The sequence below is a fragment of the Spermophilus citellus genome (assembly GCF_964194105.1).
Source record: "Spermophilus citellus genome assembly, chromosome: 3".
Classification (NCBI taxonomy): Eukaryota; Metazoa; Chordata; class Mammalia; order Rodentia; family Sciuridae; genus Spermophilus; species Spermophilus citellus.
The window spans coordinates 50534692-50560623 of NC_138184.1; the positions used below are offsets into that span (position 1 = coordinate 50534692).

At 33.9% G+C, this 25932-nt stretch overlaps 1 protein-coding gene across 9 annotated transcripts in view; it reads left to right on the top strand.

The window, feature by feature from the left end:
• The window catches only part of SFMBT1 (Scm like with four mbt domains 1), a 143276-nt gene that overhangs the window by 57132 nt on the left and 60212 nt on the right, over positions 1-25932 (top strand). For 6 of the 9 annotated variants that reach the window (XM_081284124.1, XM_081284120.1, XM_081284121.1 and 3 more), the window contains exons 2-3: positions 8976-9127; positions 16745-16839. In XM_081284124.1, coding sequence (XP_081140250.1) covers positions 9100-9127; positions 16745-16839 — 123 coding nt within the window. In that variant the 5' untranslated portion in view covers positions 8976-9099. Of the gene's footprint in view, positions 1-1851; positions 2016-8975; positions 9128-16744; positions 16840-22851; positions 22891-25932 lie in introns of those variants that run through there. The other 3 variants (XM_081284122.1, XM_081284123.1, XM_081284125.1) reach the window with 3 other exon arrangements.

Sequence of the window (25932 nt, forward strand, 5' to 3'; positions counted from 1 at the left end):
TCCTCAGCATCACATAAAATAAAGATGTTGTGTCCGCTGAAAACTGAAAAATAAATATTAAAAATTTCTCTCTCTCTCTCCCTTCTCTCTCTCTCTCTCTCTTTAAAGAAAAAATACTGGGAATGTGGCTCACTGATAAGAGGACTTGTTGAACATGTTCAGTTCCCTGGGCTCAACACCCAGTACTGCAAAGGAAAGGGGGTATGCAGGGACGGCAGCATAAATTACTGAATTGATGTGGGAAAATGTCTCTATGGCTGACCAGAGCACCTAAAAGAAGGTGAAATTTAAGGTGGAATTGAAGCTGACAGGAAGATTCCCAAAGTGAAAAAGAAAAAAGAGGGGAGGGGAGGACCTTATTTTAAATATTATTCTAGATATCTTAGTTTTTATTATACTCAGCATAGCATATGAAAGTAACTTAGAAACTGGCAACACTACACACATAGGGGTATAATAATTATACTTTTGTTGATTGAAAAACATTTTCCTGGGGCTAGAATTGTGGTTCAGCGGTAGAATGCTTGCCTAGCGCGTTCGAGTCCCTGGGTTCGATCCTCAACACCACATAAAAATAAATAAATAAAATAAAGATATCGTGTCCAACTACAACTAAAAAATATTTTAAAAAATAAAACTTTTAGTAGTGAGAAGAGTAATCAGAATGTCCAAGTTTTTGAAACAACTTTTTTCTTTTTAAATAACAATTCTATCGTTCTAGTTGCTCAGGCCCAAAACTGGGGGGAGAGGGAATTCAACTCAGACTCTGCTCTTTCTCTCACACACAGCATTTGTCTTGTTCCTAGGCACCAGCACCTCCCACCTGGATTATTCCAGTATCTTTTTAATTGGTCTTCCTGTTCATATTTACTTAGAGTCTGTTTTCAGCATAGCTGCAAAATGATACTTTTATTTTTATTAATTTTTTTTTTTTTTTTTTTTTTTTTTTTGCTAATAGGAATTGAATCCAGGGGTATTTATCACTGAGTGACATCTCCAGTCCTTTTTATTTTTTTTATTTTTAAAATTTTGAGACAGGTGTCACTAAGTTCCTGAGTCTCATTAAGTTGCTGAGGCTGGCCTTGGAAGTTGCCATCCTCCTGCCTCAGCTTCTTGAGTTGCTGGGCAGAGTGAGACTTTTAAAAGGTCAAATTACATCCCTCCTTTGTTCAAAATCCTCTATTGGTTTCCCAAAGGCCAAAATTTGCACAGCAGCCTTCAAGTTCATATATAATTTGGCTCCCTGGTACTTTCCTGAGTTCATCCCCTAATGTTTCTGACTTGATAATTGTTCTCCAACCACGGTGGCCTCATAATATGACATACAAGTTCCTACTTTAGGGTCTTAGCATTTTGAGTCTGAATGTTCTTTTTTAGGTATCACTTTATCACTAAGATCTCGATCATTCTATTGAAAGTTCTATTTCCTGCCCTTCCTTGTTGAATTTTCCCCCTAACATTTATTTTTTTCAGCATATTATGCATATTATGTATTTGGTCTACCCATACCAGATTATCATATTCAGGAGTGCAAATTTTTCATATTTGTCTACCCAGAATAGGGTATGGCAGGTAGTATGTGCTAAGTAAATATTTATTGACTAATTGAGGAAGATTTCCATGACAGATCATAGTATTAGTACCTTTGCTTTGAAGAGCTTTCTTTAAATAACTGATTTTGGCTCTTAATAAAAGTTCTGGAGAATGACAGTACTAATTCTAAACACACTGTTTACTAATGGTGGAACTTACCATGTTATAGTTTCCAACCTCCCTTGAAGTTGGATGTGATCATGTGATTGCATTTTAACTACTGGAATGAGGATATATGGATGGATCTGTCACTTTCAGGCCTGGCCCTGCAGAACCTCCCGTAAGTGATCCCTCTCCACGGTTCTGCTTGAGAAGACTATGTCCAAGATGGCAGTTATGTGAAGGAAGGCTCTTGACTTCAGGAATTACTACATGGAGTTGCGAGTGATCAAGAACATTGGTTTTATTTGAGTGAGAAATAAGTGAATAATCTTTTGGATTAAACAGCTGAAATTTGTAATTTTTCTGTTAAAGCATTAACAATACTTTAAATAACACCAACTGATAACTGCTAAATTATTTTCGTATTCTCTTGTACATCCTAATGGTAAACCAGATTTTTTTCTCATTTGTCATTGGCTTCTTATTGAGATATATTTTATGTTACCATAAAATTCACTTACTTAGAATGTAAAAAGCTCAGTGATTTTTCCTTTAATACAGAGTGATATCAGCTAGCACCACCAACTATTAGAGTGGTATAACCATCACCACTAAAATCTATAATTTTTTAGTATTTCACCCACTCTCCCCCACTAAAAAACAAAACAAACAAACAAAAAGGAAATATTGAATGTAATACACATTATTTCTTTTTATGGCTGAAAGGCATTTTGTTGTATTATATAGACCACATTAGTTGGTTGATGGACATTTGAGTTGTTTCTATCTTTTGGGTATTGTTAATATTGCTGCTGCTATGAACATTCAGGAGCAAGTTTTTGTTTGGATATATGTTCTCGTTGTCTTGAGTACATGCTGAGGAGTGAAATTAATGGGTTGTATGCTAACTCTGTATTTAATGTTTTGAGGAATTGTCAGACTTTTCCAAAGTGGTTGCAACATTTTACATTTCTGTTAACAGTGCCCTTACATTTTATCATTACCAGAGGATTAGAATTACTGGGTAAATATAGTTCCTTAAGGGTTGAAGGTGGGGGGCATTCACAACAGGGAATGGGGGTGTGGCACACAGTGTGAATTGACTTCTCTCTTGCCTCCTCTTCTATGCATTCCTGTTGCTTACCTGGCACTGTCTACACTGTCCTGTTTGCTATTCTTAGAACACAGAACCTCACTCTTTTGGATCTTTGTGCTGACTTTTCCCTCTGCCTGGTATTAAGTCTTTGTCTATGTTACCTTTTCAGTGAAACTTTCTCCCTCATTCGGTATAACTCTAAACCTATTACTGTCACTCCAACCCAGTTAAATCATTTACACATTTTTAAAAAGTACTGTACTTTCTTCCTTCATGAGGACAGAGATTTTGGTCTATTTTCGATGTGCCTCTAATATTGTGATCTTTTACAATTTTTTAATTTTTAATTTTTTTGTGGTACTAGGGATCATACATACATACTAGGTTTCCAGTAAATGAAAAAATGGATAAACAATTTTCCATATTAATAAATGCATCTTGTTTTTCTTAAGATAAAAATTTAATGGGCTGGGGTTGTGGCTCAGCAGTAGAGCACTCGCCAAGCATGTGTGAGGCCCTAGGTTCCATCCTCAGCACCACATAAAAATAAAGTAAAGGTACTGCGTCCAACTACAACTAAAAAATAAATATTAAAAAAGATAAAGATTTAAATCATAGAAGTAAACATTTTGAGTATATTCTCATCATAAAGAGCTTATCAATTCAGAAAAAAACAAAAATTTCCTTGTATTTTGCCCCTGCATCTCATTTACTAGAGATAGTCACCATTAGTAATTTGGATGTACTCGTTTAAACCATTTAAAGATATCTGCACAAAGAATTAAAAAAAATAATATAAAGATATTTGCACATACATATGTACCTATAGGAATATGTAGTTTTGATTTGTATTTTTCACAGATATGTCTATATTTTTCATCACTCTCTATATCCAGAACATTTTTGTCACCTCAACACAAACTTTATATTCATTAAAGTGTTTCATTCTTTTGAATTCTCATCTTGTGAAAATGATGCAATTTTGATTGACATTGAAGTTTCCCTTTTTTTCCCCGGTACAGACATTGTTTGTTCAAGCCAACATTTTGGCTCTTGCTACTTTGTACACACATTGAAGTATTTTTCTGTATTTGGCCCTGGAAATGAAGACAATTTATATTTTTCTTTGAAATTATTAGCTATTTATTTCCTTGTTTTCTCTAGGTATTTTTCTGAAATAGATATTTCAGAATAAAATAGATATTTTATTCCAATATCTATTTTTCTGAAATAGATATTGGAATAAAATTGAAATACATTTTTTAATAGAGTAAAATTTCTCTTTTAAAGGGCTTTATTTATTTACCTTCTTCATCTAATATTGACAGAATCCATTTCTCTACATCTTCACCTATATTAGATGTTATTAATCTTCTATTTTTGACAATCTGGGTAAGAACTCATTTTAGCTGTTGAGGTTGAATATACTTTCATATAATTATTGATCATTTGTATTTCTTCTGTTAAAATTCTTGTTCTTGGATCCATCTTTTAATTTTTTTTTTAATTTTTAATTTTTTGTGGTACTAGGAATCATACCCAGGGCACAATACCATTGAACTATGTCTCAGCCCATTTTAATTTTTAAAAATTTTGAGAAAGTGTCTTCTAAGTTGCTGAGGCTGCCCTCAAAATTGTGATTCTCCTGCTTCAGTCTTCTGAATAGCTGGCATTACAGGTATGTGCCCCTGCACCTGACTGTACATGACCTTTAAAGAAAATTCTTCCCTATATTAGATTAAATATGTCTCTTATTTACTTTATAGGTGCTGTTTTTTTATTATGGCTATTCATATTTTGTTATATATGCTAGAAATGGTTTCTTCTGTTCTATAGTTTCTTTTTACCAAATGGGAGTTTTAAGTGTTTCTTTATTTACATGTATCCATTTTGTGGCTTCCTTGCTTAAGGAATTCTGTGCTGTTCTGAAATTCTAACCATATTCACTTATGTTTTCTTTTGATTTGGTTTAAATCTTATTTTTCATGTTCTCCTCTTTTAATTCACCTATAGTTTGTTTATATTGTAGTGTAAAGCAAAGATCTAATCATTTTCCTCCTCCAAATCCAGTTCATTAACACTATTTGTATCTTTTCACAAGTGATGTGGTATGCCATTTTTATCATGTACTGTACTCCTTATAAAATTGGATATATTTTTCATCTTCATTCTACTTTATTGATGATGTATTTTTTCTTATGCTAATAATTTATTCTATTTTAATATTTTGATAGAAGAAATTTGCCTCATTATAAAAGATATACACTTTCTCTTTTAAAATTAGCTTATCAAGCAGTATAAAATACTCTTTTGGAATTTTGATTGGAAGGAAAAATATTTCTCTAACAGTTTTTAATGGCCTTACAAGGGACATTGTTATCTTGTGCTATATATTATTTGTTTGTCATTATTGGTTCAAAATAATCTTTTCAAACTATTGGCTCCATAATTTTGTTCGCTCGCTCCTTCCTTCCTTCCCTCCCTCCCTCCCTTCCTTCCCTCCCTCCCTCCCTCCCTTCCTTCCCTCCCTCCCTCCCTCCCTCCCTCCCTCCCTTTTCAATTTAGGTTAATCTTGAGTACAAGTACAAGGTTTTATTTAGAACTTGCTGTGATTTGCTGAGTGCAGTTGTACATGCCTGTAGTCCCAGATACCTGGTGAGGCTGAGGCAGGAGAATGGCTTGAGCCCAGGTGTTCAGAGCCAGCCTGGATAACATAGTTTCTGAAATTAAATATTTATTGAGTTTATGAATACAAATCTATATATATTAGCAATCTATACTGAGTTCTGTCCTCCTAAGCCTTTTAAAAGTTATTTATGTAAGACATGTTAAATTACTTGGCTGAAGATCTTTCCCAAAGACATCTTTTTTGTTTGATTGTACAAGATCAGGCACGTTCAGCATGGTATGGTGGTACATCAGCTTCAACAACATAGAAAACTCCAGACTCCTAAAGGAAAAACTTTTAGTGGTTTAATAGATTTATTAGTACCAATTTGTTTAACTGAGATGTGCCCTGTGTTGAGTTTATGGAATCATGAAAAAGTTAAGTTAGGGTCAGATTTAATTTAGATGGTAGGGGTGGCTAAGATGTTTTAAAACTTTGACTTTATCAGATTTTATTTTTTAATATCTTTAGTCAGATATGTAACATTGTGTTAAAAACAATAAAAGCAACAAATAACTGAAACAGAAGATGTTTGCCCCAAACAATCAAGTAACTTTGATATTTGACAAATGGAAACACGATTTTAAATTTAGATAGTCTGTAAAAATAGAACTGTGCAAGGTCAAGAAGTAATGATAGACTATTGTTAAGCGTAAATGGTCAAATCTTACTATTAAGAAACCTTACTATTAGGAAACAAAATATATTGACTCTATTACTAATCTTTACTGTCAAGGTCAGAATTAATATGGCAAATTTGCTGAAAATGGAGCATCTGCTTTGCTGAATTATTGTATTTACTAAATTGGTAGCATTCTTGAAATCATTGCTGAACTCACATCTGTTGAGTTGAGGGGTAAGTGTGCAGATTCAAATATTTCAATGGATTTTCCTGTTAACTGCCTGGTAAATATTTATTGAGTTTATGAATACAAATTTATACATATTAGCAATCTATACTGAGTTCTGTCCTCCTAAGCCTTTTAAAAGTTATTTATGTAAGACATGTTAAATTACATGGCTGAAGATCTTTCCCAAAGACATCTTTTTTTGTTTGATTGTATTTGCATACCTGGGGTCTTGGTATGTTGACCAGGCTGCCCATGAACTCCTGGGTTCAAGTGATTCTCCTGCCTCAGCCTCCCCAGTGGCTGGAACTATAGGTGTGTGCTCACAGTGCATGGCTCTCTTGCATTATTGTAATTTCCCAAATAATACTCTTTAAAAATTTTTTTTAGTTGTAGATGGACAGAATAACTTTATTTATTTATTTTTATATGTTGATGAGGATCAAACCCAATGCCCACACATGCTAGGCAAGCGCTGTACCACTAAGCTACAACCCCAGCCCCCTTCGTAATGCTCTTACTCAGTGTTTTATCTTAGCTTTGGAAACAAACTGCGTTAACATGAAGTGTAGTTACTATCACTAGGCTTATCGAATATGACCACAACTATTAATAATAGGCAGTGGGGGAAAGCATGGTTTAAGTGTTCAAATGACTTTTATATATTTTGAAAGATTTACTAAGGTAGTTATTCTGTGTTTTTTATTTCTTTATACTTATTTTGCAGTACTAAGGATTAAATCCAGGGTCTTGTGTAGATTAGGCAAGCACTCCATCCCTAAGCTATAAAAAAAGAAAGAAAATAGGAAAATAGGAATTATGTTTCTCTTGATGACTTTACCTCATCCCCAGAAATAATTGTTTGTGATGAGCTAGTGTTGATAAATATGTAAGGAGTGAATTAATTAGAAGATGGAATGATACGATTTGACTGAGATTTGGGTGAAAAAGTAAACTAAGGGAAGGGAGCACATTTAGAGGATTTGTATATCACTCTTGAGTTTCGTTCAGTTGTTCCTATGAGAAAATGTGGATGTCAGTGCTTTTATTGTATATAATTTTGTTCATAACTGGTAGTTGTCTCAAATGGGACATCCATACTTATAATAGTTTATTAAAACTTTTTCTATGAAATGAAATTTTAGAATCTGAAAAAGACCTTACCTCATTCTACAGACAAAAACAATGACATAGTATGATAACATGTAAGATTTAATAGCTGGTAGAACTGCTATTTCCCATCTGAAGCTGTTGTATTTCAAGTAGCTATTATTCTTGAAGGGCAACATTAAAATCTAAGATAACTTTTTCTTAGTGATTAAAGTTGCTATGAGAATCAATTACCAAGGGCTTTCATATACACTCAAAACCCTTTGAGAGATATAAAGTTGCTTGATCTTGCAGAATATCACCCTCAACACTGTGCTGTTAAGTACCTATCCCACTTATATAGTTTTTTGTATTATTGCCTGGGCAGTTAGTTCATATCATGCCCTCCTGTAGCAAATCCTTTTTTCACTTATTCTTTCTCATCTGTTAGAGGTGTATATAGATAATATCTTAGATTGTTTTACAAGCAAGAATAAATAGATTCATCCATTCTGCAACATGGGCAAACCTCAGAAACATGCTAAGTGAAAGAAATATCAGTATCAATGTAATTTATTCTATTGAGATGTCCAAGAAAGGCAAGACCTCTAGAGACAGGAGGTGGATTAGTGGTTGGTTGAGCCTAGGGATGGCATGGGGAGGAACAAACTGCAAGTGAATATGAAGCTTCTTTTCAGGGATACAGAAATATTCTAAAATTGGATTATGGTGATGTTTGCCCACCCTGTAAATTTACTAAAAGTTATTAGATTATACATTTAAAATAAAATTTGGGTACATAAATTATACTCCAATAAAGTTGTTTAAAAAATTTGGTTTAGAACTTATTTTGGAGGGATTCTCTTTTATAATTGTAGATTAATATAATTGATAAATTTAGTTATGCATAATACCCTAGAGAAGTAAAATGGGAAACTAGATAAAGTAATATATGATAGCCTGAATTTTATTCATTAGGTAAGCCAGAGTTTGAAAGCCCCCCTCCCCAACCCCATGAAACCATTAGGAATTTTTGTGTTTTTTTTTTAATACTTTTTTTAGTTGTAGATGGACACAATATTTTTATTTATTTATTTTTATATGGTGCCAAGGATCGAGCCCAGTACCTCAGACATGCTAGGCAAGTACTCTACCACTGAACCACAACCCAGCCTTAGGAATTGTTTTTGTGAAAAGGAAAAATTAAAGTTTTTGTGGATAGGAATTATGGCACAAAGAGTGGTAACACTTTTAAGGATAGGATTCATATACATGTTAATTTGTTGTGATCTATAGATATTTTATCAAGGTCTTGGTTTCTCTTCCCATCCTTTCCCTCTTCTTCTGCCCCCTGCCCCTTCTCCCTCTCCCTCCTTCCCTTCCTACCTCTCTCTCCACATATACTCTTATACAGAATTGTCAAAATTAGAGAAGGTGTCAGATTTTTTCCTCTAATCCTATCTTTTCTGCCAGTGTGTTTTTGTTTTATCTTACCATTCATCCTAGTCAAGTGTCATGTCTTTTGAGCAAGTAAACACTTTGGCTTCAGGCTGTTGATGAATTCTCTTTGATTTTTCAGCACTTTCATTTGGACCCTTGGATGCTCATTGGACAGACGCTTGAAACCTGCAAGTCATCTTCCAATCATAGCAGAATCATTAGGCCTTTCCTTTGGGGAGGAGATAAACCCATGTGTTGTGGAGATGAACGGGGAACAGCAGCTTGATGCAGGTACTGGTTTTGCTGAGCAGATGTTATCCTTCATAGTGCACAATTGTATTACTCACCTGTGTTACATTGTCTGACTTGTCTTTGTACCACTAAACTGGAAGCTCTTTGAAGTTCGTAGTTATTTTTCATTGCCGTGTGCTGCACCAGGCAAAGAATCTGGCACTAAAGACTACTAATAGTGTTTGCTGAAAAAGTAAGTCATTTTTATGAAGACACTTTTTTAAAATAGTATTTTAATTTTGATGGTTACTTTCTAATTATTTCAAAATAATCATAGGAAGTTGCAAAGATAGTGTTGACAGGTCTCATGTTCCCTTCACCCAGTTTCTCCCATGAGTTCCTCAAAAAATTGTAATATATAAAATCCAGGACATTGATACTGATTTAAAGTGTATGTAGTTCTGTATCATTTTATCACACATGTGGACTCCTGTAACATCATCTCAGTCAAGATATAGAACTATTTTATCACTCCCATTACCTATTCCTCTTTCTCTGTACCCTCTTTAACCCTAAGCTGCTATTCATCTGCTCTTCATCTCTGTAAGTTTGTCATTTAAAGAATGTTACATATACAGAAGACATTTTGAGTTTTTTTTCCCCTCAAAATAATAGCCTTTGAGATCCCTTGAAGTTTTTGCATATGTTAACAGTTTGTTAGTTTTTATTGCTGAGTAGTATTCCATGGATGTATTATAGTGTGATTAAACCTTCTTCTGTTGTACATTTTGCTTTTTTCCAGCTTTTGGCTATTACAAATAAGTTGCTATGAATAATTGTATACATAATTTTTGGAAGATAAATGCCAAAGAGCACAATTTTTCTATCATAGGTTTAGTAAAGAAACTGTCAGGCTACTTTCAAGAGATGACATTCACCAGTAATGTGAAAGACATACATTCTGTCTGCATGCTTACCATTATTTGGTATTGTTACTTTTTATTTAAGCCCTCTGGATAGTTGTGTAGTGACAGCTTATCATGGTCTTCATGTGTATTTCTCTAATGCCCAGTGATGTTGAACATCTTTACATGTGCTTATTTGGCTTTCTTAATTCTCTTTGATGAAGTATCTCTTCATATCTTGGGCTTATTATTCATTAGTTTGTTTTTCACTAATAAAACTTTTTTATTGATGAAGTTTTATTTTGATTTTTTTAAAAAAAATTTTACTGAAGCATAATTTTTTGAGATATAATTTTCAGACATAAAATTCATACTTGTAGAATGCATAATTCAGTGGTTTTATTTGTTTTATAATGTTGGGTATTGAACTCAGAGCTTCATACATGCTAGGCAAGTGCTCTACCACTGAGCTACACCCCCAGTGCAATTCAGTGACTTTTAGTATATTAACAAAGTTATACAGTAATCACTGCTAATTCTAGATCATTTTTGTGTCCACCAAAATACTCCATTAGAGTTGTTTCCTGTTCAGCCTCTGAAAATCAGTTAATCTACTCTCTGTCTCTATGAATTTACATATTCCTGCTTTCTTTTGACTGATGTTTGCACCGTATCTTTTTTATTCTTTTATTTTCAACCTCCTAGTATTATTATATTTGAAATAAGTTTGGTTTTTATTGTGGGGGTGGGGGGGAAATTTACCAGGGAATGAACTCAGGGGCACTCGGCCACTGAGCCACATCCCCAGCCCTATTTTGTATTTTATTTAGAGACAAGGTCTCATTGAGTTGTTTAGCACTTTGCTTTTGCTGAGGCTGGCTTTGAATTCATGATCCTCCTGACTCAGCCTCCTTAGCTGTTGGGAATATAGGTGTGTGCCACCATGTCTGGCCCAGTTATTATTGAAGGACATTTTGGCTGGATAAAGAATTCTGGGTTGAAAGTTCTTTTCTTTCCTTCAGTATTGTAAAGGAAAAGTATTGTGCCACCTCCTTCTAGCCTTCTTGGGAAATGTGCTGTCATGGGTATATCCCATTTTTCCTGGCATGAGACCCCCACCACTGTTCACCTGCTTAAGAGAGATGTTATTTTTCTCTTGTTATGTTCAAGATTCTTTGTCTTTTGTTTAAAAAAGTTTGATACTGCTGTTTCCTTGCATGAATTTCCTTGGGTCATCTGCTTCTTGAAGATACAGGTCTTCTGCTGATTCTGGAAAAATTTCAGCCATTATTTCTTTAAGTACTTTTCCAACCCTGCCTTCTTTCTTTTCTTCATCTGGAACTTCAATAAATTGTATAAAATTTTCTTTTATTGTCTCACAGTTCTATTAGTCTCTTCATTTTTTTTCTTTGTTCTTTGTTGTTTAGATTATTTTCTATTGTTCTGTCTTCAGTTTTACTTCTTTCGTGTGTCTGCTTCATTTTGCTATAGTACTCGTCTGTAGAGTTTCTTTTAAAAGTTTGGTTATTGTATTTATTTTCAGTTCTAAAATTTTCTTATTGAGGTGGAGAGGGAAAAAGGTGGGGAATAGTAGCAACTTAAAATGCCACATCCCACTGTCTTAAGCAAGGTTCAGCAACTTACTTTGAATAGATCTTTAAATTTCTGTGCTTTTGACTAATTTGAGACATTTAAATGGTTGCTTTTCATTGTTTAGCCAGTATTTTTGCTGCTTTTATCAGAATATGTGTTCACTGAAGTATGTACTGTACCATTTCAGAAGTTGATTTCTTTTTTCTTTTTTTGGGGTGGGATGGGGGGATGGGATACTGGGAATTGAACCCAGAGATGTTTAACCATAGAACCACATCCCCACCCCTTTTTATTTTTTATTTTGACAACAGGATATCACTACATTGCTAAGGCAGGCTTTGAACTGATCATCTTCCTGCCTCAGCTTCTGATTTGCTGGGATTACAGGCATGTGCCATTGTGCCCACCTTGTTTTAAATATTATCATGTGTATGTGTATGGGTTACATGTGTATGTGTGATCGATGAGTTTGAATCCGTTGTTATCATCATTAATTTGATGATTAAATTGGCCATTCTGGAGCAGTGAGAATTCTTTAAGATTGGTTCTTGTGTTCTTTTGATGTGATGTCATCCATAGACATTGCAAGAAAATACACATCTTTTTGAAGAGAAAGGAAAATCATGGTTTCATACCCATATTTACAATTTTAATTTAAAATTACAGGGTTTTTACTACAATTTTATGCTTCTAAAATGTTTTATTTTCTAATGTTGTTAACATCATTACTAATTTGTTTTTATCTGTAATAATCCTATAGTTATTTCAAAATAACAATACCAAGTTTCCAAATGTCAAAACGATAATAAGGGGCTGGGGTTGTGGCTCAGTGATAAACTGCTCGCCTAGCACATGTGAGGCCCTGGGTTCGATCCTCAGCACCACATAAAAATAAATAAAATAAAAGTATTTTTTTTTAAAAAGGATAATAATATGCTGCTTAGAATTTCTTTATGGTTTTTACCTTTAAATAAATTCCAATGGAGTTTGCAGTCATAGTATTATATTTTAATGTGTCTTAAAGAAATCCTGTTTTTGTTTTTTTGTCTTGCCACCGACAGACTCATTTGTTTCAGTTTGTTTGTAATTTCTTTCTTTCAATTTAAGTATATTTCTGAATAGTCACACTCATCTCTCTCATTTTATACAAGAAGTCTAGATGGGAAAAAAAAAAAAAACTTCTATGGTTTCACTTACTATACTTTGGTGATTATTCCACATGAATATATAGAGATCATTTTCATTTTTTTTTTACAGCTGTATAAACCTAGATGTCTTGGTTTTGATGTGTAGACTCAATGAATAAGCCATATTTATTCAACTAGTTCCTTATTGATGGACATTTGGCTTATTCCCAGTCTTGGTATTACAAATAGTGCTGCAATAAATAGCTTTGTACATATGTCTTCTTGTATTTTTGCCAGCATATCTTAGGGATAGATTCCTAGAAGTGGGATTGCTGGATCAAAAGGTAAATGCATATGTAATGTTGCTAGATATTGCTAAGTTTTTTTCCATAGGAGTTGTATTATTATGCTTTACCAGTTTTACTACAGTAACTTCACCTTAGAATAAATTGTCAGACTTTTGAAATTTTTCCAATCCAATATCTCAGTGTAGCTTTAATTTGCTTTCTCTCAAAATGAGGAAATTTGCATATCTTTTCATATATTTAAGGATCATTTGCATTTCTGGGTAATTCTATTTTTATGTGTGTTGCTCATTTTCCCATCAGGTAACTAGCCTTATTTCTTCTCAATTTTAGTAGTTTTTTTTTTTTTTTAATGCAAGAGAGAGTTTAGTTGATTAATTCATCAGTTTTTTATTGTCATTTTTATCTTTAAATAAAATTATTGAATCATGATAATTAAATAATTTATCTTTAAATACAATTTAAAGATAGATAAAAAATAGAAAGTAGAATAGTGGGAAATGAGGAATGAAGAATTATTGTTTAATGGGCACAGAGTACCAATGGAAAAAAGTTCTGGAGATGGATGGCAATAATAATTGTACTACAGTGTGAATATATGTAATGTCACTGAACTGTACACTTAAAAATTGTTAATATGGCCACTGAGTCTTGCCTTAGGACTATGAGTTCTCAGCCTAGTTACGTTTTAATAATGGCAGTTGACTTTCCATAGGCCTGTCTTCCAGGTTGCTCTCAGAGTGATCCTTGTTGGCTTGTATTTCTAATGAAAAATTTCAAATACATAAGAAAGTATGGAAAAAATAATAACAACCATGAACTTACTATGAATTTTTAGTATATTTTTTTACATTTTCAATATTTCAGTTTTTAAGTTTTAAATGTTAAGTTTTACCCCCTGTGATACTGGTGATTGAACCCAGGTCCTCATTCTTTTGAGACAAGAGTCTCACCAAGTTGCTCAGTCTGGCTTCAAACTTGTGATCCTCCTGTCTGAGTCTTCCAGTTGGCTGGAATTGTAGGTGTGTGCCCCAGCACCTAGCCTTATTAACGATTTTTAAGTGTATGGTTTAGTGACAATAAGTATATTGACATTGTAGTACAATCATTATTGCCATCCATCTCTAGAACTTTTTTTCATTTTCCCAAATTGGTAGTCTATGCCCATTAAACAATAATTCTTCATTCCTCATTTCCCACTATTATTCTTTCTGTTTCTATGAATTTGACCACTGTAGGTATCTCAACATAAATGGAATTGATAGCATTTGACTTTTTGGATTGGGTGTATTTTGTTTAGCATAATGTCCTCAAGATCTATGTTTAGCATAATACCCTCAAGATTTGTCCATGTTGTATTTGTAGCATGTGTCAAGATTTCGAACCTTTTTTTTCAAAAAAATATATATTTTTACTTGTAGATGGACACAATATCTTTATTTATTTTTATGTGGTGCTGAGGATCGAACCCAGGGCCTCATGCATGCGAGGCAAGTGCTCTGCCACTGAGCTACAACCCCAGCCCGATTTCCTACCTTTTTAAGACTAATATTCTATTCACATTTTGTTTATCCTTTCATCCTTTGATGGACACTTCTTCTACCTTTTGACTATCTTGAATATTGCTACTCTGAACATTCATGTACAAATACTGTTTTGAGTTCCTGCTTTCAATTCTTATGGATATATACACAGAGGTGGAATTATTGAATCATATGATAATTAAAGTAAATTTTTTTTTTGCAAAACTGTTTCCACAATGACTACATTCTCACCAGCAGTGCATAAAAATACCATTTTTTTCTACATCCTCACCATCCCCCATCATTTTCTGCTTTGTTGATAATAGCTATTCTAATATGTGTGAGATGGCATGTCATGTAGTTCTGGTGTACATTTCCCTATGATAAGTAATGTTGAATGTCTTTTCATGTGTTTCCATATTTAAAAAGATATAAAACAATACAGTTTAATTCTAATGATGTTTTCATCTCACTTTCCCCAAAGGTAACATTGTTGAAGTTTGCATATATTCTTAACATTCTTGATTTCATTCTCTTTATTGGTATATGCATGTATTCATAAACATGATACTGAAAAGTTTTGTTTTGAAGCCTAAATTGTTTCTAGCTATGCTTTTCCTTCTCCACTTGTCTTTTCTACTTGGTGTTCTTTATTTATCTATGTCAATGCTAGTTAGTTAATTTCACTTGCATATATAATAGCATTTCATTAAAGAATTGCCACAGTTTATCTCTCATCCTACTAATTGCTTCCAGTCCTTAACTATTACAAACAGTGCTATGGTGAATATTCTCTTATTTGTTCCTTGTGTTCATTGGAAGCATGACTTCCCCTAGAATTTACTCATTTACCAACCATTTATTGAGAATTTGCTCTGTTTCAAGCATTATTTTAGGTAGTGGGACGTATTAGTGAACAAACAAACATAAAACTGTCTTTGCTCTTAAGTAGTTTTCATAAAGTAGGATTGTTGGATTATAGATATTTGAATCTTGCCCACCCAGCAGATAATTTTTCTTTTAGTATCTATTGCTCACATAACAAGTACATGTTGTGTGTCTACTATATACTAGGTGTTTTGAATCTAGGTGACAGAAATATAAGAGTGACCAAAGTAAAATTTCTGTCTTTATGTTTATGATTTAGTAGGGAAGATTAAAAGATATGGTATATGGTCAAGTAGAAATGAATGCTATGAAGAAAATGGAAGCAGAGCCTCCATTTAGATGGATACTGAAGAGGTGACATTTTAGTAGAAACTTGAATGAAATGAAGGTGTGATCCTCCTGGAAGATGAGTCTTTGAACTGAGGGAACACCAAATCCAGAGACCTTACAGAAAATATTAAAAAATGTCAAGGAACTCATTGTCACCTGAGTGCAGGAAACAGTGAATGTCTGGCCGGGGATAAAATAGAAGGGTATGTGGTCAAGAGTTAGCTCATGTAGGGCCTTGTAATCTTTGAAAGATTGTAGCTCTTATTTAAGTATGATTAAAAGATGAAAGATACTGTGGACTAGAGATAGTAATAGGATGAGAAATTATTTGATTTGGAATGTTTTAAAGATGGTAGCTACAGAATTTTTTATGGATTGGATATAGGTGTGAAGGGAAAGGATAACTTCACTTTTTTTTGGTAGTAAACTAAAACATGATTAATAGTATCTTTACTCAGAGAATATTTAGAATCAGATTGAAAACTTAAGTGTGAAATGTCTATTAAGTGACCTAAATGTTTGGTACTAGATACTAACTTACAGGCCAAAATGAATATAATAGTTTTGTATTCCTTCTATCTTCATATTATATGATCCACTAGGGTGAACTTTAGATTTGATGTCTCCCTAGCAAGACAGCATATCAAACTTCTGTTCTGTTGAGACCCATTGACACTCTAGGCACTAAGGGAAACTGCCATTAAAACAACAATAAAAAATTACTTAGGCAGGGGTTGAGGCTCAGTGGTAGAGCCCTCGCCTAGCACATGTAAGGCCCTGGGTTCAAACCTCAGCACCACATAAAAATAAATAAAATAAAGGTATTGTGTCCAATTACAATAAAAAATAAATATTAAAAAAATTACTCAATTTTTTTTTGTGCAAACTCAATTAATTTGTCCTGAAGTAAATTCTGTAAGTTAGATTGCTATAGTTTTATGTTTTTGTACCTTCATTTTTCTTTAATTGAGACTCACCTGTTTTTTTGTTTTGTTTTTAATTACAGATGCTGGATCTGGTATGGAAGAAGTAGAATTAAGCTGGGAAGACTATCTAGAAGAGACAGGGTCCACAGCAGTTCCTTATGGGTCTTTTAAACATGTAAGCAGTAACTATTATTGTTTTACTGTTTTATCCTTTTTCTTTTAGCTGTTGTGTCATCATTAGAGAATTAGAGTTGTTTTAAGTTGAAATTACGTTTCCTTCCTCCTGCTATTCTCATTGACAAAACTTGACATATTCTAAAATCCTTTATGTTTTTTTATTTTTTCTGCTTTAAAATGTATTACTTACCTCTTTGACTGGTCATGGATGCTCATTTATATTTTTGCAAAAAACCCTTTTCATAAGTGGAAAGAATTATTTTCTTTTACTTTATTGATTATTGATTTTCTCATCAAAAGAAATTTCAGTGGGAGAGTTGGGGTTGTGGCTCAGCGGTAGAGTGCTTGGCTAGCACGCAAGGCCCTGGGTTTGAGCCTCAGCACCACATAAAAATAAATAAGTAAAATAAAGGTATTGTGTTCAACTACAACTAAAAAATAAATATTAAAAAAAAATTTTAGTGGAATTTCCCTCTTGTTAAAGCATGTCATACATTGGGGCATATTAGTGGCCTATGTAGCTCAGTTTTATTCCCTAACAGCTCCATTTAATGCTTTCCCAAGGGACAGCATATTTGCCCTGTGTAATAACTAGAATGTAAGAAAATACTCCAAATTTTATTAATAATTTATATCTAGACTTGGCTTTTAAATTGCTTCCCCTAAGCTCCCTTTTAAAACGCATGAAATTAATTATTTTAAAATGATTTACTTCATATTTGTCTTAGTCTGCTTGGGCTGCCATGACAAAATATCATAGACTGGGTGGCTTAAACAACAGAAATTTATTTTCTCAACAGTTCTGGAGACTGAAAGTCTGAGATCAGAGTGCATGGTCAATTTCTGGTGAGGATTCTCTTCTTCATTTGCAGGTGGCTGCTTTCTTTCTGTGTCTTCACATAACCTGGGGAGTGGGGTAGAGGGAATTATGTGCATAGACCTACATTAGAGTTCTCTGGTACTTCTTACAAAAAATATATTAATTATGTTGGATCAGGGCTTCACCCTTATGACCTCATTTAATCTGATTACTTTGCTGTTATCTAAAGTTTATATCCACCCAAAGCTCATATGTTGAAATCTAATTACCAGTATGGTGATATGGAGAAGTGAGGCCATTGGGGAAGTGACTAGTGCCATCATAAAAGAGGTCTGACCAGAAACTGTGCAACTCCTAGAAGAAAATGTAGGGTCAACACTCCAGCAAATAGGCACAGGCAACTAACTACTTTCTTCTCAGTAGGACTCTTAAAGCTTGGGAAATAATGCCAAGAGTTAATAAATAGGATGACATTAAATTAAAAAGTTTCTACACAGCAAGGGAAGCAATTAGGAATGTGAAGAGAGAACCTACAGAATGGGAGGAAATCTTTGCTAGCTACTTTTCGGACAGAGGATTAATGTCTAGATTATATAAAGAACTCAGGAAAACAAATAACCCTATTAATATATGGGCAAATGAATTAAACACTTTTCAGAAGAAATACAAATGGCCAACAAATTTATGAAAAAAAGTTCAACACCTCTAGCAATTAGAGAAATGCAAATCAAAACTACACTGAGATTTCATCTCACACCAGTCAGAATGGCAGTCATCAAGAATACAAATAATACCTCCTCCAGTCCCTCAATATCCAAAACCAAAATGCCAAACCCTTTGTGAAATTTTCTATTTTCCTGTCTGTGAAAACATCTCCTTCCTTCCAATTTGCTTTGTCCTGAGTATGCCCTTCTTAGAGCATGTTTTTACCTGCTGGCTGGTATTATGGTTACTCATATATCTGGTCCATCTTCTACATTAGACTATACTGGTCCTTTCTTTGAAAATAAAGAATGATTTTTTTATTGATCTGGGTATTCTCATCGGCACATAGGCCTGAATCTTTCATGTAATAGGTGTTTATCAAACAATGAATGAAGAATGGAAGAAATAATTTTGTTCATAAAAATTCTTCACAAGGGGCTGGGATTGTGGCTCAGTGGTAGAGCGCTCGCCTACCATGTGTGAGGCCCTGGGTTCAATCCTCAGCACCACATAAAAATGAATAAATAAAATAAAGGTATTAAAATTTTTTTTCACAAAAACATAGTTTTCATTGGAACAGATTGGTTGACTATAGATGAAACTTACCAACTTTTGCATATATTATTGGAGACCAAAATGTTCTTATACTTGTTCACAATAAAGTCTTATGTTTGGGATTACAAAAAATAATAATACAAATAATAATAAATGCTGGAGAGGATGTGGAGAAAAAGGAATACTTTTACCCTGTTGGTGGGACTATAGATTAGTACAACCACTATGGAAATCAGTGTGGAGGTTCCTCAGACAAAGAACCATCATATAACCCAGCTATACTGCTTCTTGGTATTCATCCTAAAGAATTAAAGTCATAATATTATAGTAATACTTGCTTACCTATATTTATAGCAACACAATTCACAGTAGCCAAACTATGGAACCAGCCTAGGTGTCCATCAACAGATGAATGGATGAAGAAAGTGTGGCATATACACAAAATGGAGTTCTATTCAGCCATAAAGAAAAGTGAAATTATGTTATTTGCAGGAAAATGGAAGCAACTAGAGACCATTATGTTATAGGAAAGCTCAGAAGATCAAGGGTTCCGAACCACAACTCCTGCCCCGGGTAGGAATCTTAATGAAAATCAAAAGGAGATCAGTAGAGGAAAGGGACCAGGAAGGAAGTAGAAGTTGGAGAGGGAGGGTGAAAGTGCTGGGGAGTTATATTGGCCAAAGTATATTGTTATATTGTGTGCATGTACAAATATGTAACAGCAAAACCCCATCATGTATATTTAAAATACACTAATAAAAGTAGAAAGAGAAATATAAATTTTAAAAGTCTGGGAGAGTTTGCTCCTTCTACTGTGTGAAGACATAGCAAGAAGTCATCATCTATGAATCAGAGAGCAACCCTCACCAGACACTGAATCTGCTGGTGCTTTGATCTTGGACTCCCTAGCCTCCAGAATTGTGAGCAGTGTATTGCTGTTGTTTATAAATTGTCCAATCTAAGGAGGGAAAACAAAACTGAAGAAGGAATTAGAGATAAAGCACATTTGGGAATAAGGATCTAAAAGAGTGAAGAAGCCCTCCTCATGGCATATTCTGGTGGAAAAAAAACAGCATTTACTACGAGAAGTGCACTGAACACTCTCTGGATGTTGTAGAGCAAAAACTTCAAGCTGTTAAGGGAAGAAGTATAAGCCCTATCAACCCAGGGCAGCTTGGGTAATAGAATAGAAGAAAACAAAAGCCCTCTGTTCCTGGAAGAAGGGTAGGAGTACTTGCTGAAGCATTAGCAATTCCCTACAGTTGAGATAAGGGTAGGATCACTGGGAAGTTTCCACCCCAAGACTTAGGAACACAAAGCTTAAAACTGAGGTTAAATATAAGAGAATGTTCCTCCTTACTTGTCCCTCACCATCAGATTAGAAAGTGTTGAGTAACAGCAGTCTGTAGTAGGGGTAGAGGGAACTGGGTGGAGAGACAGTCTCTGAGATGCAGTCACAAAGAGAAGACCTGAGTTCAAGGATGGTGCAGCAGACTCCAAAAAAGACCCTTTGGCAAATGAGCCTATACTGCTAAATACTAGCTGATGCTACAGAAATTTGAAGCCTGTGGTACACTATGAATAACCATAGCAACAAATCCCAGCCCCAGCTCCATTCTTGACTAGATTGACTTAACATTTTCTCTTGAACTAAAGACCCAAGAAAAAGAAGAAACATACCAATTTTTAGGTATAATCACTATTTGACTCTGTCTTGACTATTCTACCCATGATGTCTAGTTTTCAACCAAATATTATAAGGGCACATAAAGAAGCAAGAGATGGGTTGGGATTGTGGCTCAGTGGTAGAGCTCTTGCCTAGTACGTGTGAGGCACTGGGTTCTATCCCCAGCCCTACATAAAAGTAAACAAAATAAAGGTCTAAAAAATATTTTTAAAAAATAAAAAAGCAAGGTGTGGGGGGAAACACTGTCAAAAGATCAAGCAATTAACAGAACGAGAGTCATGTGACCCAGATGTTGGAACTATCACATGGGAAATTTAAAATAACTATGGTCAATATGTTAAAGGACCTAGTCAGAATTTGTCCTTGGAGAGCATGCATGAAGAGAAAAGGAATTTCAGCAGAGATAAAACTATTAGAAAGTATGAAATAGAAATAATAGAAATGAAGGACATAATAGCAGAGTTGATTAATACTTTTGTTAGGCTAATCAATACACTTGACAACTGAGGAAAGGATCTGTAGATTTGAAGATAGATCGACAGAAATTTCCCAGATTGAAACATGAAGAGAAAAAAGTGTGCAGGTGTGATGGTGGAGGAATAAGACAGAACACCCATTAGTTGTGGGATAGTATATATACCTGCAGTTTCGGAGGAAGGACTATAGAGTGAGGAAGACATAAAGGAAGATAGTTTAACAAAGGAAATAAAGATACCACACCACAGATCCAAGAAGCCTGGGGAACACAAATGAGAATAAATACTAAACAGTCTAACAGAACCCACCCAGACATATTGTATGCAAACACTGAAAACCAAGGGGAAAAAAATCTCAGTGGCAACCAGAGGGAACAAAGACACATTACATAGAGGAGAACAAATAATCACAGTGCCATTCTTTATAGAAACTATGTAACTAACTTAGAACACAGTGGAGTAGAAGTATTGAAAGAAAAAAAACTTGACAGCCCAGAAAAAAATTCCATCCAAATGTGAAGAAAAAATAAAAACTTTTATCCCCCGGAAAACGTACAGTAAGAAAATTCATTACTAGCAGACCTAGACTACAGAAACTGTTAAGGAAGTTCTTATGACAGGGGAATTTGATAAGACAGAAATTTGAATATATTCAAAGAAATATGAAAATGATGGAAAAGGGCATGAATGTATGTATATATGAGGTTTATTTTTTAAAAGCTAACTTTGAAGCAAAAATAGAAAATATTTGTGTTTATAATATGTAACTACAGTAGCATGAAAAATGGGAGGGAGGATTTGGGAGCATAACATTGTAAGATCTTTATATACACAAGAAGTGGTAAAATATTATAAGTAGACTCCAACTAATTAAAGATGCATATTTAAAACCCTTTAGCAACCATTCAATTAAAACAAACTGTTTTAATAAAAATATACATAAAGTTTACTGTTTAATTTTTATGTGTATAATTCAATGGCATTAAGTATATTCATAGTGTTGTACAACTATCTGCAGAACTTCTATAATCATCTCCAATAGAATCTTGGTACACATTAAATAGTAACTTCCCATTTCCTCCTCTTCATTGTCCCTGGGAACCTTTATTGTACTTTCTGTGTACCTTACATAAGAGGAATCATGATACTTGTTTGTCTTTTTTGTCTTATTTCAATTAGCACTACATTCTTAGGATATCATTATTATTCTTTAAAAGTATTGAGTAGTTTGGTCTTGAGTTTGCAGTATACGTTTACAACCTATTCAGATCTTCTCTTAAGTAACTCTATTCCTCATCACAGGTAGTTCAAATGTATTTTAACTAAGTATTCTCAATTCCTCCCTCATGTACTTGATAACATTGCTGTCATTTACTCATAAAAGCTATAACATTCTAAGCTGTCATCAACAACTACTTTGTTATTATTTGAGAAACTGTTATCTGTTAGTTCAATTAAGAATAAGAAAAATCAAAGATTTTATTTTAACTTCTTTTATTCCTTCTTCAGTGCTCTTCCTTTATGTAGCTCTTAGTTTCTGATTTATATCAAATATTTTTCTTCTTTCTAAAGAATTTTTTTATTTCTTGTAAGGCAGGCTTACTGGTGACAAAATTCCTCAATTTTTGTTTGTCTGAGAATGTATTTCTTCTTCAATTCTTAAAGATAATTTCTCTTGATACAGAAATCTAGGTTGGTGACTTTTTGCTTTCAATGCTTTAAATATTTCACTCTACTTTCTTCTTGCTTGCATGGTTTCTGAGGAAGAAAAAAAAAGGAAGAGCATTAGAGAAGGAATAAAAAAAGGTAAAATAAAATCTTTCAACTTTTCTTATTCTTTATTGAACTAACAGATAACAGTGCTCAAAATAATAACAGCAATAATGCATTCAATTATGTATGTTTATAAATATATTGAATAAATGTGCCTATGTGTATAAGTGAAATGAAATGACAACAATGATACAAGGAATGGGAAAGAAGAATTTGAATTATTTTGTTATTATAAGGTATTCATACTACCCATGAAACAGTATAGTGTTATTTCAGAAATGGACTGGGATTACTTTAAATGTACATTGCACATTTTTGGGAAACCAATTAAAAAGTTTAAAAAACCAAAAACAAAACCTGATACACTAAGAAAGAAGACCAAGGCTAGACATGTAGCTCAGTGTTAGAGTGCTTGCCTAGCATGTGTGAAGTCCTGAGTTCAATCCCCAGCAGCACAAAATAAGGGAAATGGACAAAATAATCAAATGGAATCATATCAGTTGCCTGTTTGTAACCACAAAGGCAGAAAAAGAGTGGAAGACAAAAGTAGAAACTAAGAATAAGGTAACATTTAAAACTGTAATATATAGTATATGGTAGATTTATGTGTGTGTGCATGCATGCACATGTACTGAGGATCAAATCCAGAACCTTGTGTATGCTAAACATGTTCTCTACCACTGAGCTACATCTCACAGCCTTGTTTATGATAGATAATTCAATTCTTATCAATAATCACTTTGAATGTCAGAGGTCTAAACATACCAGTTGATTGTCAGAGTGGATCAGAAAACAAGACAGAACTATACATTGTCTACAAGAAAACTACTTTAAATATTAAAAACATACAGATTGAAACTAAATGGATAAACTGGGCCTGGTGGCATATGCCTGTAATCCCAGTGGTTTAGGAGGCTGAGGCAGGATGATCACAAATTCAAAGCCAGCCTCAGCAATTTAATGAAGCCCTAAGCAACTCAACCCTGTCTATAAATAAAAATACAAGAAAAGGTTGGGGTTGTGGCTCAATGGTTAAGCATCCCTGGGTTCAATCCCTAGTACCAAATAAAATAAAACAAAACAAAAAAACAAACAAAAAAACTGGATGGCTGGGAATGGTGGTGCATACCTGTAATCCCAGCAACTCAGGAGGTTGAGGCAGGAGAATCACAAGTTCAAGACCAGCCTGCATAACTTAGTGAGATCCTGTCACAAAATAAAAAGCCAGCCGTGGTGGCACACACCTGTTATAATCCTTCCTAGTGGTTCAGGAGCTGAAGCAGGAGAATTGCAGGTTCAAAGCTAGCCTAAGCAACTTAGTGAGGCTGTAGGCAACAAGTGAGACCCTGTCTTAAAATTAAAAACAAACAAAACAAAACAAAACAAACAACAACAACAAAAAAAACTAAAAGGGCTGGAGATGTGGCTGAGTGGCTAAGTATGCTTGGGTTCAATCCCTGGTACCAAAATAAAAAATAAAATTAAAATAAAGAATAGAAAAGTAAAAAGGACTGGAGAGTGGTTCTGTGGTAAAGTGTCCCTGGGTTCAATCCCCAGTACCAGATAGTTAGATACACACACACACACACACATACACACACACACACTAATATCAGGCAAAAGAAAGTGAGAATAGTTCTGTTAATTTCAGATGGAGTAGACTTCAAAGCACAAATGTCATCAGGTATATAGAAGGATATTACTTAATGACGAAGCGCTCAGTTCTGTAAGAAGACATAACAGTTCTTAACATATATGGACCTAACAACAGAGCATCAAAATATGTGAGGTAAGAACTGGGGATGTAGCTCATTGGTAAAGTACCCCCAGTACCCAAATTAAAATAAAAAGAAAAAGGCAAAAATTCATAGAACTACAAGGGAGAGACAAAATGAATCCAGTATTATAGTGGAGAAGTCAGCACCCTTCTGTCAGAAATGGACAGATTTTTCAGCAGAAAATCAGTAAGGAGGACATGGTTAAGCTCAACAACATTATCAACCAACTGGATATAATGGCCATCTGTACAATACCTCATCTAGTAACAGCAGAATACACAGAATACATATTCTTGTCAATGAAACAAGAAACTAAATGGATAAACTGGGCCTCACATGAAACATTCAAAAAGATAGATCTCATTCTGGGATACAAAACACACTTTAACAAATGTAAAATAGGAATAGAAATCATACACTCTCTGCCATAGAACCACAGTGGAATTAAACTAGGTATCAATAACAGAAAGATAGGTGAAAAATCCCAAAGTACTTAGAGAATAAATAGCACACTTCTGAATAACATATGGATCATGGGAGAAATCTCAAGAGAAATTTAGAATTATTTTGATCTAAATTAAAATATAGTAACATTGAAGAACATCAAATGTCTAGGAATAAGTTAACAAAAACTTGCAAGGAAATTTCAAGCCATTATTAATGTAAGTTAATGACCTATATAAAAGGATATACTTTTTGTATGTAATCAATCAGATAATTGCTATTGTAAAAAGATGTCATTTCTCCCCCAATATTTGTGTAGACTTACTGAAACACAAATTAAATTCCCCCTAAAATTTTTTGGAAGAAATTGGCCAGCTAATTCTAATGTTTATATTATAGGATGTATGCAGGAGGGATAGCCAGACATTCCTGAAGATTAAAACAAAGTATGTATACTGGATATGCTAGATATCAAACTTAAAAGATTAAGTAAAGTGTTGCTCTAAGGAAAAGCAAATCAGAAGCAGATCCACTTATATAGAGACACTTGATTTATAACAAAGATGGGGATAAATAGTGGTTGGGGAAGGTATTGATTTTTATATAAACATGTTGAAATAAATAAAACCTGGTCCTACCTAACTCCAACCACATATTAATTCTAGGTGGATATCAGTTCTAAATATGAAAGGCTTCTAGACAGTAATATTATATCATCTCTGTGACCTCTAGAGGTGGGGCAAGATTTGTTTAAAATATAGAGAAAACACAAATTTAAAATATACATTAAAATTTAGAACTCAAGTTCATCAAAAGACACCATCATGAAAATGAGAAGTTATTTGCAGTACAA